Source organism: Merops nubicus, unplaced genomic scaffold, assembly GCF_000691845.1.
Source record: "Merops nubicus isolate BGI_N331 unplaced genomic scaffold, ASM69184v1 scaffold46895, whole genome shotgun sequence".
NCBI lineage: Eukaryota > Metazoa > Chordata > Aves > Coraciiformes > Meropidae > Merops > Merops nubicus.
The window spans coordinates 53,494-67,529 of record NW_008608601.1 but is presented as its reverse complement, the minus strand read 5'-3'; the positions used below and the strand labels follow the sequence as shown (position 1 = coordinate 67,529).

The 14,036-nt window shown below is 35.6% G+C and overlaps 1 protein-coding gene across 1 annotated transcript in view; it reads right to left on the bottom strand.

Annotated features, from left to right (window-relative positions):
- LUZP2 (leucine zipper protein 2) overlaps window positions 1–14,036 on the bottom strand; it is an 85,630-nt gene that overhangs the window by 56,776 nt on the left and 14,818 nt on the right. Inside the window, exon 5 of the mRNA XM_008940292.1 lies at window positions 13,859–13,921. Coding sequence (XP_008938540.1) covers window positions 13,859–13,921 — 63 coding nt within the window. The remainder of the gene's footprint in view (window positions 1–13,858; window positions 13,922–14,036) is intronic.

Genomic DNA, 14,036 nt, shown 5'->3' with positions numbered 1-14,036 from the left:
TGAAATGCTGCATTAAGCATATTTCAGATGCATAATTGTCAACATCTGTCTTAAAACATAAATGACCTAGTTATTAAAGGAAAAGAGCAAGAGATGACTATGGATTACATGTATGCTGCTCTCTCTGGAGTCATATCAATCAAATTCACTTTAATATCAGTAGGCTCTGTCTCGTGGAATCTCTCATTAACAGTGCACTGTATCTTTGTTGTTAGAGAAGGTTTTGGCCAGCATATTTAATTTTAAAAAGAAGCACTTCAAGTACAATCCACAGTCATCTAAAATATACATCAGCTGTTTTGAAGAAGCTACACAATATATTTCAATCAGGAAACAGATATCCCTGAGACAGTTTTAATGGATTGATTCACATACTAAACATATTTCCACCATGCTTTGCTTGTTCAATATACTGAGAGATAAGTACCTACATAATAGATACTAGATAATACCAATTCAGGTACCCAGTATTACTGTTCAGTAAAGGACAAAGGGAATTTGTTGATCATTTACCTTGGACAACACATAATTGAGTGAAAGAGGTTGTACTGTGCAACTGTGAAATTACACAGATGACAATTCTGCATCATATTGAAAAGGATAAAGCCCCAAACATTTCAAGTATCAGAGAATAGATGTTGTTTTCCACTTTGAATCTCTGCCCAATGAGCTATAACATTTGGCAAAGACATACCTCTAAAATTTGGCAGTGAACTGTGCCTACAAAAAAGCAAATGCTTCCTTTTTGAGAAAAAAGCATTATTAGTACTTTGCAATGCCTTTTAATACACACCAAAAAGTAAGGCAGTATTCAAAAAGTCTTTTCTTCTCTAGGTAGACTGTTAGTCTTTACTGTTATCTCCTGGCATCCTGCTTTTGTGCACATTCCAAATGTTATCTATTATTGAAAATGTTGTCTGAGCAGCTGCACTGATGTGCAAGCAGTGAAAAGCAATTTGCCTCAAAGTACCGGGGCCAGTTACCATATTTAAATGTAAAAATTTCTATAATTCTTGATAAACTTCTCATTTTGTTCCATATTGTTTCTGCAACAAGACAATTTTCAGACTGCTTGATGCCAAAATTTCTTCTAAATCTATTTTTGTAAAATAGGGCATAATCCATTCAGTTTGAATTGCTATCACCATTATACATCAGAACCTCAGCCACGAGTCCAGCTATTTTGCAATGCTCAGTATGCTGAATTAGCAAAAAATAGGAGTAAGGAATTATTCCTTCTAAATCAGGGAGCCATAAAAAGAACTTGCTTTCAAAGCCTGATTTTGAAAGCTGTGTTAGCAAAGTATTTAAAGTCTTCTCTGAAGAAGTTTGAAAGGAACTGCATGACTTGACATCTGTCCTTGAATGGCATCACAAGTTTAGAATATTTAGCACAGAAAGCATACTTCAGTAAACAATACAGCCTGTAAAATGATGCCATGCTCTTACCTTCAGGGCTGGACTGCTCTGTCTTTTAAGGACAGGAGAGTGGTTTACAGATGGAAACTTCCTATAAGCCTAATTTTCCTTTAATTACTGCAAAAGCCCCACAGTATCAACTGCCACATTGCCTCTCAAAATTTCATTTAACTCAACAGTTTGATAAATGGTATTCACAAAATCTGTTTGACTGAATTTTCTGTAGCTAAAGTGCAGCCTATGTACAATGGCAAGGTATTTATGGGACTGGAAACATGCTTTATGGGAAAAAGAGAATTGCCATTTTCTAGATTTATGATCTGTATTATTTTGCTGGATAGAATGTAGGTATATTCATAATGATAGCAATCATTTTGAGATTGACTCAGCTAAACTTTCACAGGAGCTTTCATGCTAAAAATAGAACGAAAAAAAATAATTGGAGTAAGATGGTGATAATTGCTCACTTCTCCCATCTCAGCATCAAAGCAACTAAAATATTCAGAGGACTATGAAGGTGCATAAGGAATGTTTATGTTCCTGCTTGAGATTATCACGATGCAAAATATTTTGCTGGATGTGGTAACTGATGCATAAAAATTACATCAGAATTAATTCCTAGTTGCACTTTCTCTCAATTCATTTTGGATTCAGAACTAAGATAGGAAAACACTACATGCTGATGGATTTGAACAACTGAAGAAAGTTTATACATCTGGAAAACTATCAAAAGTGCTTAAAAAAAAAAAAAATCATCTGGTTTGAACTACAATGTTGCATATCCCAAAATGAGAAGCAAAATGCAAATCTATCGTCAGAAAGACCAGGAAAACCAGAAGAAAACAAGGAAAACCAGAAGAAACTCAGTCAGATGGTCTATCCTTTGAGAACTGCATCAGTATGTGCAGTGTCAGTCATGAGCTGAGGCATCTGCCCCAGATATCAGTTAGCATTGGTGGCTCACCACATCAAATGCACACTGACCCAATAAGTGATGACAAAGCTATGCACAGAACAAAACAAATCTGCAAGACCAAAAGGAGGAGAGGGGAAGTAATTAATTTGTCTGTCTGGTGATTTAAAAAGACTATGCACCAGGTCTATCATTCCCATGTAAAGCTTTGAATTAACAAACTGAAATTTCCACGCAGTTGCATGAAAATTAGGACTTAGCCTGAGATTTCAACTCTGGGAGCCAGCAAACGCAGCTACAATCCTGGAACACATTGTAGTAGCATTCTCCTGATATAAAAGGTTTCACAGTCCTAAAGGGGTCTGCTATCTGAATAAAGGACCAGGAAAAGCAGCAAAGCAAAATAAATTACAAATGCACATTATTTATCCCTACAATTTGTTAAGAAAACCCCTGTGGACACACACAGAAGCAAAAGATATGCATGATGCTGCCTCTCCAGAGGCAGGGAGAGGTAGAGGATGTGGAGCAGCCCAGCACCATTTACTGCTCCCATAAGAGGAAAAGGCTTACACAGAAAGCAAAAGGGCAAGTGTGCCAACTATGTGCTCATTAGGTGTAGATTCTGGAGTGACATGAAACAGCAAACTAAGCTAGTAAGAGTCAAGAAAAAACAATAAGCACAAAAGCAGTGCAAGAAGATCCATATTTTCTTCAATACAGATCCAAATAGTTGCTGTGAAATCAGGTTCCTTAGCTGGAATGATTGAATTACACTGATTTAATGCCAAGCAAGCATCAGACAACAGGTCTTACTGGGTTTGTGTTCTTCAGCACCGCATAAAGTCGACGCTGCAAACGAGTCACACACAAAAAGCTATAACCAGGCAGAGTAAATATCTTAAATACAGAAGTGTTTGTTCATCTTCTTTCTGTTCTCCAGTCAATTCAATCCATAGTATTAAAAGCTCACATGTCTCAGCCTCACCAACGTTCAGCAGTTCAGCAGCTCACCTTCACCTCACCGAGAGCTGTCATGTTGTGCCTCACTGAGATTGTGAGAGATCTAAGCTTAACTTCTTCCTTAATAGGTGCAAATCCAATACCCATACAGCCACATTTTCAGAGGGGTGCTCTAACCTCAGAATTTGATTAATTTTAGTGTCATGGAAGGAAAAGCATAGAAATTTTAATCCCCTCTGTAAAAGTTTTTCCACTTTGCACAAAATACATAGGTATCCAGGACATTTATTTGTATGACAGAACCCATAAAAGTCTGTGCAGAATTTTTTTTTTTTTTAATTTATTCAACCACACTTTATATTTCAATACCTATTAGAGTTTTCCTTTGTATTTTAGTTGAAACTCGGTGCTAATAGTTTTGGACCAGAAAGAAAATTTGACAGTCAGCAGATTTCACATTAATACTTGTCTTGAAAGAGAAAGGATGTAAAAATGTAATTTGCTCAATCCGATGATATCAAATAGAATACTGGTCTGTCAGTCATAGGCAGGCAATCTAAGTAATACATCTGCCCAGAAAATTTAATAACTTTTATGTTCATATACTCTTCAGAACTATCTCAGAGATCTGGCTCTAGGTCATAGAAGATGTACTTCTCCTGAATGCTCTCTGAAGCTACAGCTGACTACACATAACTATTTAAAAGGGGTATGTTTTTATCTGCAAAATATATTTCAATAGCTCTTAATGCAGGGGGATTTTCAGAAGACCAATCTTCTAATGAACTTACTGCTCAACAGCTGCATGTTTTGAAGTCCATAATTATTAGAATCCAAATCCTATGTTGATTTAAAAAAAAAAACCTCACAATCAAACCCAAACAAAGACAGCAGAAACTAAATATTTACTTCAGGAATCACAAACTTAACACATTCATGTGCTCGAAAGCTTTCCTCAAGGTACCCCACAAACCAAAAAGGCTGCAACCCCTACAAAAGACACATTTCTCTCTCTAAGCCATGTACCAAATAGCATTAACGTCTAAGCACATGGTCTTGAATTCTCTTCACAAAAATATAGTTCTTCTTAGAAGCTTGCACAGACTAACAGTGCTTCACAGTACAGTGTTGAATGGCCTGTTTGGCTCCTCAGTTCTGCAAGTAAAAATGTGTACAGCACAAAATTCATTGAACACTATACTGCACTCAACCTTAATTGAATGGAACAAAGTAATATCACTTGAACTGAATAAAACTTTATATGTAATCAAACTGTATATGAGATCTGAATTGTAACCTGAAATATACACTCTAAAGCATCATTAACAATAATAGGAAAAAAGCTCCAAAGTTTAGGGCAAAGTTACATTTTAATTTCCTTCCTTTTAACACTTGCAGGACTACGTCTAGTTACATTAGAAAGTGCAGGATGTCTGAAGAAAAACCAAGCATTATCCAAAAGTCAAAATGTAGGCTGTATAATGACTAAAACCAGTTAACTCAAAAATTACTGATTCCACATAATTCATTGAGCTTAAACCACCATAACAATTGGGTATTGTTTTACAACTGTTCTAAAGAACACACAGCAACCATGCAATCCACAATACCTAAAGCACTACCCAGCTGATTTGGCTTCTACACTGCACGCTCTCTGCAGAGGATGTAAGTTGTAAGTAATGGATGCAAGATGAAGGTTGTAGTAAGCAGTGCAGTGCAGGTAAGATTACTATGAACTGCACACACACTCTTGTCTTTTTCAAATGTAAGTAAGTTGGACCTTTACCAAATAACAAAAACAAGAGTTGTGAAGTCATTGGGAAAGTGCACCCAGGAAGACAAAAAAATATTTACAACCTGCTTTCCACCTAAGACAAGCATTTTGGTAGAATGCAATGCTGTAATACTGCTACTAATGTAGCTATGCACATTTTAGCAATCAAACTAGAGCTGGTTTTCCTTGCTACAACAGTACCAAGTTCAAGATTATTTTTCTCCTTTTGCAGCCACAAAAAAAACCTGTTGCTCTCTGACCCAGAAAGGGATGCAATTAACTATAATTATATGAGCCAATTCAGTAAGACAGTTCTTCTGAGTTGCTGAAATAATGTTTACAGGAGCAACATGAGGCTTAAAAAAAAACAAACCAAACCAAAACAGATTCTGCTGAGTATACCAAGGTGGCATACAACATAAGTAGGGAGACTTTGCAGAAGTAGTTAATGAAGAATATTGAATCACTGCATCTTCAGATCTGTCAGTTGTGGGTTTGAATGGTTCTTCGCTGTGTCATATTTACATTTCTGCTAAAAATAACGTGCTCTTCACAGTGAATTTTCCATAGTACATTTTATCTTCTTGTAAAATTAAAAGACAATGACTGCTCTATAAAAAAGGACAAAACCCTCACCTGATTTCATGACAAGAATTAATTGCTGCCCCATGAGGTATCTTAAAAAATCCCTGTGCTGATTCAACAAGACAGACACCACCAGAGGAAGGAAGCATTGGGAAATAACAGGTCACCCTCTTACCCAAAACTAATCAGCCTCCATCGAACAGCTACAGGATATGAATATCATGCCTGGGTGCTAATATTTCTTTCATCTATTTATGCCCATTTTTTTTTTTCTAACTCCCAGGTTCCAGATATTTACCGGTTTTTTTATCCTGAGACTTAAAGTTCATCAGTGTAAAGTCTGCAGTGTAAACGTTGAGTGCCCAGGATTAGCCAAATCAAATACACAAAAGCTCATGGTTGTAAAGCACTAATGCACAGTAAGAGAAGATTTTAAAAAAAAAAAAAAAAAAAAAAAAAGCACAGATTAGGCTATTCTGAATCCAAGGAGAAAAAAAAAAATCCTTTAATCTGCCTACAGACCCAATGCAACAGAATAAGTGGGAAATTTATAGCCTAGCAAGCGTTTGATGTAATACAGACATTACATGGGAATTACCTCAGAAGCTTAATGAGGTTCATCAGGCCTCTGGGACTACTGAAGAGACAGAGCAGAGCAGGAGCAGAGAGGCTGACCCACTATCCAGCTACTCCCACTCACTCGTTTAGGCCAAGCTAAAGCCACAGCCAGCCATCAAACAAACCATCATCACAAGTCTCCTCAGAACTTTGTTTCAGAAAACTCTTTTACTGTCTCTAATATCCAATATTTTTGCTGTCCCTATACACATTGTCAAATAGAAAGCAGTTTCTTATCAGAAATCAACAAATTGGAGGTTAACAAATGATAATCCTACTGCCTGCATTCACCCCAATCAGAAAACATCGTTTTCTTCACAATTTTTTCTAGCATCTTGCTTTGACCTTTAAAACACAAACAGCCAAAAAGAACACAAACCCAAACAGAAGGAAGTTGTTAATGGTTATTCTATTTCTTAGGAAGATATTTAAATTTTGACTTTTTATTGTGTCTGGGGAATTTTCTACATAGGAAAAACTCCCCATGTATCTCTTCAAGCCTCCCAGTAGCACAGCACCCAAAGCCATACAGCTGAAGGGTTCCATACTCACCACTGCACTGCACATCCCATGGTCTTCCACTGAGAAACACTATTTTACTGTTCAAGACCTGTCCTGCTCCTCTGCTTCCCAATATGGGCCCTGGCACAAAATTCCTCATTTTCTTGCAGAATACAGGATATCTGTTATCAAAATTAAGGCTAGCAGGCTGCTACCATGATAAGAAAGACAAAATGGATACATTTCTTGCTACTCAAGACAATGGCTGAGTTTAATTTAGAAAATGAGACTTTCTTAGCTCAGTGCTATTCTAATGTACTTTAAATTTAAATTCAAATTATCAGCTGAAAAATAACCTTGCACGAGGACCAAAAAATCTGCCACAAACAAAACAATTGGAGAGTGACATGGGAAGATTTGAACTTTTGATACAACAAAAAAAGATCAGCAAATCAATACCAGAAAAAGTTTCTAGGGCACATCCAAACAGCCATTATGGTTTCCAGTGATTCAACTGCTCACATTTTGGTACTTTTAAGCTATTTTTTAACATTGCATTATATTCTTGCACACACATAATAAATATGTATCTGAAACTGTATGCAAATGTTGTTTGTAACTTAAATGTACTCACAAATACATAGATACAATTACATGCACAAATACACGTGGACAGGACTGGATAGTTGAAATGTTCAGGATTAAATTATAGTCTGAAATAGAAGAACTATTTTACATTTGAAAAAAAGTTATCACAACACATGAAAAGACAGCACAGGATGAACCACACAAATCTGACAATTTTACAGGTTTTTTTTTTTTTTTTTTTAAATTCATGCAGATCTTTCCTGGGTTCATGTAAATGTTTGATAAAACACTACTTGGATAGTTATTCACAAAATCAAATTGAGATAGCATCTTCTCGAATATTTTAAACAGCACCTACATGACTAAATCCTTTTAATTTCACTTAGAAACATTTCTACACCCATTAAACTCAGCATGTTTTGAATTGTTTACAAGACAGAGATTGTTTAAAAAAGAGAGTAATTGAAGCATTACTGTGGTGACTGTTTTAAAGATTTTTCAGTTGTAAAAACTGCTAAATCAGAGTCTGAAAAAAACAGAAGATTCCTTCTATGGAAAGGTTTTTATGGGTAGACTTGACAAATGGGCAAAATTATAGGTAAAGATATGGCAAAGTCACTTTGAAACAGTCTAATGAAAACTGTAATTTTAAATTATAGCATAGCTATAAAAACCAGCTCTCTTAAGATCAATGCAGTACTTAAACAACAACTAAATAAAATAAATGCAACTCACTCAAGTTATTATGCCTAAAATTAGTGACAAGTTGATTGACCTATTTAATACTTCCTTCTACTGTAACATCTGCAGCCTCAAACATGGTTGAACAGTATTCAAAAAAGGAGTGTAGAAGAGAAGACACCAGAAGCAATTAGTTTAAAATGCTTCCGGATAACAGAAAATTGGCAGTTTTGGCCCAGAATAACACAATTTTTATATTTAAGACTCAGCATGAGGTTGACTGGACACTGAGGGTAAAGTGTTTCCTATCACTAGATTAACATATAGTGAATTGCTGCAGTGATTTTACAGTAAGAGGACAGTCAAATTTGAGTGTTTTCTTCCCACTGCACTACCAAAAAAAAACATTTTCAAGTTTTTAAGGCAAGCTTAGGCTGAAAGGCTGAGATATTAACTAGAAAAAAATGATAGATAAGTATTTCAACTAAACAAATTAGAACATCTCTCCAAAGCCCACTGAAATTTTTTGCAGGCATAAAAAAAATCTGAATTTGAAAATACCCCAGTTCCAGTCTGAAATGGATGAAACCTATGTGAGAAACAATTCTTTTTTGCTGTCAGAATAAAAAGTTTCATGTGCTTCTGATTTCTTTCTGAATGACATGGTGGGATCACATTGCAGCTGGACAGTTTGTACAGACACCTCAGCTCAGGCAGTAACCTGACCCACAACTTAAGACTTTTATGTGAAGCTTTTTTTAGAATAATTCTAACATGAATTTCAATTAAGTATTTTGTTATTGTTATCTTTTTATCCTCTGAATATCCATACATAATTAAAATTATCATGCCAAATATTGTATTTAGTTTGATTCAATTAAACTAAAGGATAATGAGTCTCAGGAGAGGAATATAATCTTCATAAAGTCACAGGCTATCAACCGTCACTGAAAAATACTTCACCACGAAAATCTGACATTTTCCAGCTACACCTCTTCTTGATTAAAATTTAAAAGTACAAAACAACAGCAGTCTTGTTTAATTTACATTTCTGAATAACAAAATACATTAAAAAAAAATCACTTTCTCCTCCCACTGAACTTAGAAAATAAGCATCTGTAGTCAACAGCATATGATACTAAAGAAAATGCAAACACTCTAAGCCTTCTCCCTCAAAATCAATGGAAGTTTTCTATGGTGTACCATAATATTTGGATTTCACCAGTCTTTTTTTCTCTAAATTCTTATTCACTTTCATGGAAATCTATTTATAACTAAGAAAGCCAGGTCCCTGCAAACTAACCCAGTAGTCTGAGTTTTCATAGTTTCATCTCCCAGCCCAGGACAGGAGCATTCCAAGTGCAATGTAACTATATCTAGTGACTTCTAAAATTAATAAGCCAAGTGTATTTTTATGTCACAGATACCTTTATAAATTATGTTGTTCAATACTGTGTGGTGCTTTCAGAGTTGAAGAATACTCTGTTACTGAATTTGAATGAGTCAGAGCTCCTCAAGGGTCATCCCCCTTTTTTGATCCTAAGTGACAAACATCATTAATTGATAGCATTATTTATAATGATGAAATCAGCAGCTTGACTTTTTTTCTTTATGAACCAGGCCCACTTAATTACTACTTTTTTTTTTTTACTATTTCACATAAGGATAAAAATTAATACTATCTACTCAAAATTTGAAGTATTCATTTACTTTTTTCTTTCTTTTTTTTTTTTTAACCACATACACCATGGTTACTTCCTTTTAAGTGGTCTTTCCACTAGGTAATTTTAACAACTTCATACTAAAATCAAGCTTTTCCACTTGTATGCAAAACATAAATAAATAAAATAAGCACTTTTCCTGTTTGGTGAAATTTACACTAGCTTTAGGGAAATTTTTACATTAATTATAAAATTTCATCTATGCTTAAAGTTCTTTGGATTCTGGCTCTGGGCCACCTCGCCCTTGAGTACTGTAATGCTAGAAAACACTAATTTGGATAACACTTAGGTTCACAAAACTCTCTGTACAAGTTCAAAGTTCAAAGATTTTAATTAGGTTTCATGCTGCTCCCCCTTACCTGGTGAAGCAGCAACAGATGTCATTGAGAGTTGTGTGTGCAAAGGACAGAAGACAGCTCTTTTAAACTTTACTATTTGAAATAAGCTCCTATTTGAAATAAGACATAGTGAAGGAACCGCGAGGACTTTCTCTTCTTAACCATTATTTTCAGACATATTGGTTATACTTGTATAAAAATAGGGGAAAAATCTCTTATCCCAAAAATCTATACAATCTGATCTTTGAAATGTTTACAGACGTTTACCTTAGAGCACATTACACAGCATCAGCACCCAGGAGTACTAATTGCCAGTAACAATTTCCCATGAGAGGAAATGAAGGCACAGATTGGAAATGACTCTTTCTTTTCTCTGCAGGTGATACTTTGCCACAAAAGACAGTTGAAAAACACTGAGTTTCAGGGATAAAAAGCCTAATTACACAGATTTGAGACGAGATGAGTAAGCAAAATAAAGAATTCAGATCTATTTTTGAATTTTGATTTTAATGAAGGAGGGTGTCAGAAATAAATTTCACAGTGTTCTGGGCAGCATGGGAAAACTGAATAAAGATGTCAGGATGACTTCGGCAAGATCACAAAAGAATACTGCTGTGATTTTCAACACTGCAGCTAATTGAAAAGACAACAGACAAAGAAGTTGAGCAAAATCCAGACAGTTTTCTAAACATTGTGACTAAGCACAGAATGAAAAGAGTGTCCTAATACGTAAATAATGAATTTTTAATCTTGTTTGTTCAGGATATATTTTACCTAAACATTCTTATTTGAACATCTCTTTCACTTTCTAGCAGTTCATGGCTCTGAATCTTTAAACCATGGATCTGAATGTAACGAATGAAAGACGAATCCAAAAATATGGTGGTCCAAAGAAGGTGTAATCAATGAAGAAACAACATCGAATTCAAAACCCTTGAGCAGACTACGGTGGCTGATGCTGCTCCTTTACTCCTCCTGCTCATTCACCTGTTCCTGGGCAGCATCCCTGCCTCAGACACTTGTGGATGTTTTCTGAATTGTATGAACCAATGCAGTACCCAAAGAGGGAACAGGATTTTACCCAATTTTATTTTCAGAGGACTTTCATACTTAGGGGGGGAAAAAAAAAAAAAAAGCTAGTTTTATCTGCAGAGTATAGAGAGTGAAGAACTAAAATGTCTTCCTTTATAGAATAGTATCAGCACACACAGTCTCAAAGCCTGAAAATTTCACTTTTGCTTCACTAAGGGAGATTTCGTGTTGCTTTTTTCCCCCCAGCATAATTCAATGCAATTTGATTGAATTCACCCCGCAGGGCATCAAATTCCCAATAGATCAGGTGAGACTTCAAATTGCTGTGACTTTACCTTTTATTAGTGTAGCTAAGCACAGAGAGATTGGAGAAATTCTGTTTTGGAGTGATTTACTCAACACTAAAGCTATAACCACAATTTATACATGAATAGAGCAAAAGTATTGTTTACAAGGTAGTTATTTAAAACTGTTTCTTAGCAAAAGGAACACATATTACGGAGAGCTACAGTCAAATTCATTTCCCACTCTTGCTTTAATTTGTGTTGCCCGTACTACTATACATCTTTTATGTAATTCTTGTTTTTCAAAGTTCTGCCACAGCCTAAACAGCAAAGAAATATATTGCCTGATATAAACCACAATTCAACTTTATAAACACACAGCATTGTTATAAATCTGTAATGATATTAACAGAACCTTAATGTAGGTACTCAGAGACAAAAAAACGCTTTGCTCAAAGATAGTATGACAAGCTAGACAGTCATTTCTTATCTAATCACATATAACTAAACTGTGTAAATAAGAGCAAACTTTTCTTTACACATATTTCTAAGTCTAATGTGAGATAACTATAGCATCCATGTGACAAAGTTTAATAGCATTTCACTACCTTTCAGTAGTATATTCTCTGAATTTCCAAAACCTCTTGGTTTCTTTGTCGATATAAGAAACTTCTCGAAATAAGAGTTTATCTGTTTACACAGCACTCCTTCATTAGACCACATTAACGCAAGGCACATGATATTACAGCTGGAACTCTGACAGTTTTTCTGTGGTACTGCAGGAAGCACTTAGAGACCTCTAAAAAAGGACTTGCAGACACATAATCCCTATGTGCTCAATCTGTTTTTTTTTTTTTTTCTTTCCACCCACATCAGGGACTATTTTCCTTGTTAACTGTTTTTTTACCAAAGCCTTGAAGAGCCTGAAAATTGCCTTTGTGTACAATGATGCCCTCTCCTCCTACACTGCATCACAGCTGCTGCATTCATCTGGGAGGCTGTTATCTATTTCTACCTCCAAATTACAAAGTGGAATGGCAGTGCTGAAAGAGCAAAACTAAACAGGGAATTATTTTTACAGTCATAGTAGAGCCTGAGATTGGGAAAGTCACAATTTGCCAATACAAACTGAGGGTTAATGTGATATTTGAAAGACCAAAAGTAGCTATGAAAGGAAATCCATTTTCATTAGCTCTCTGTACGTATCTTATTGAAACCCTCAAAAACAGTTACTGAAATTCCAGAAAAATTTATATTGGTGGGTGGACTTTCAGGGTACTGCCAAACATAGTGGAGAAGTTTAGCCATAAGAAACCCATTAAGCAGGTATAGCTATTAGTTCTTTTTCCACACAGTAGCTGATGCACAGAAGGACTAAGCAATGCTCTCAAATCTAATTTGTCTCATGGCAAGTTTAGTTGACTGAGCTAAGAAGAGAAAGCTGGAGCTTCTGCTTTCTACAGCATGCTAGGATCATATTGGTTCTTTAGCCACAAGTGCTATTCTGTGCAAAATAAACAGTGCCCACAATCTTTTCCTACTCTTAGAACATCTTGCAAGCAGGTAATTTGATTAAGTTAGAAACAAAAAAATAGCAGATGAGTTGTGCAGACTTTTCCAGTATTTATTGGTGAGAATGTGTTCAGAAAGGGTAGTAATGAAAGAAGGGCAGATTCATCATCCGAATGCAAACACAGTCAAGTACTTGAATCAAAGTAGGCATCTGCAGGTGTATGCAACCCTTGTATCTTGGGGATAGGGGCACTGGGTAGGTGTGGGGGACGGCAAGACACAGGCCTTTATCCCTCCTCATGCAATTTGGAAAACCGAGAAGCCCAAATCTTTATCGTTTTTTTTTTTTTCCTACACCACGTCTCCTCTCTGCTGCATATGATAGTTTCTTTCTCCTAGTTATGTCTTTGTTATTATACTCCTTCTGGAAGATTGAATCCTTTTTTATTTCCACATGAAGTTTGAAACATTTGCAGAAAGCACTGGAAGGTTTTGTACTTCCATTTAGAGCATCCAGATGTGAATTCACTACTTCCCTAGAGAACAATTTAATCTTTTTCTTCTCTTTGGTAAAATATTTTTTCCCCTCCCCTTTTTAATTTCATGACCCAGAAGAGATGAGTAATACAAATCAGATGGATCTTTTTGGATGGTTCCAGGAAGATCTGAATTCTAGTTAAATCCTATGTGATTTGGATGTATGGAGAAGCAAGGAGAAGCAGGTGAGCTAAACTGGAACCCACATCACTGAAGGCCTTAGGAAACCAGAAATTCGTCTTATTTTCTTGCTGTGTTCTACTTGCCATCTACACCAATATCTTTAGTTTAATCTTTGCTCTACCTCTAAATATCTTCTAAATATGAAGCCAAACCATAATCTCTTTTAGTGTAAACTCCACATGGAGATGACAAACAAATATTCTTCTTACCTCATTTTGCAGGTCACGGATCATTTTGCTCTTCCTTTCCATTTCAGTCTTCAAGAAGTTAATCTACAAGTTTGAAGAAGTGCTGAGTGTGAGTTGTTCAAATGTACCTAAACATCAGTTTGACATTATTTTTTTTACTTGACTCACAGCTTTAAAAAAAAATAGTAAATAAAACCTT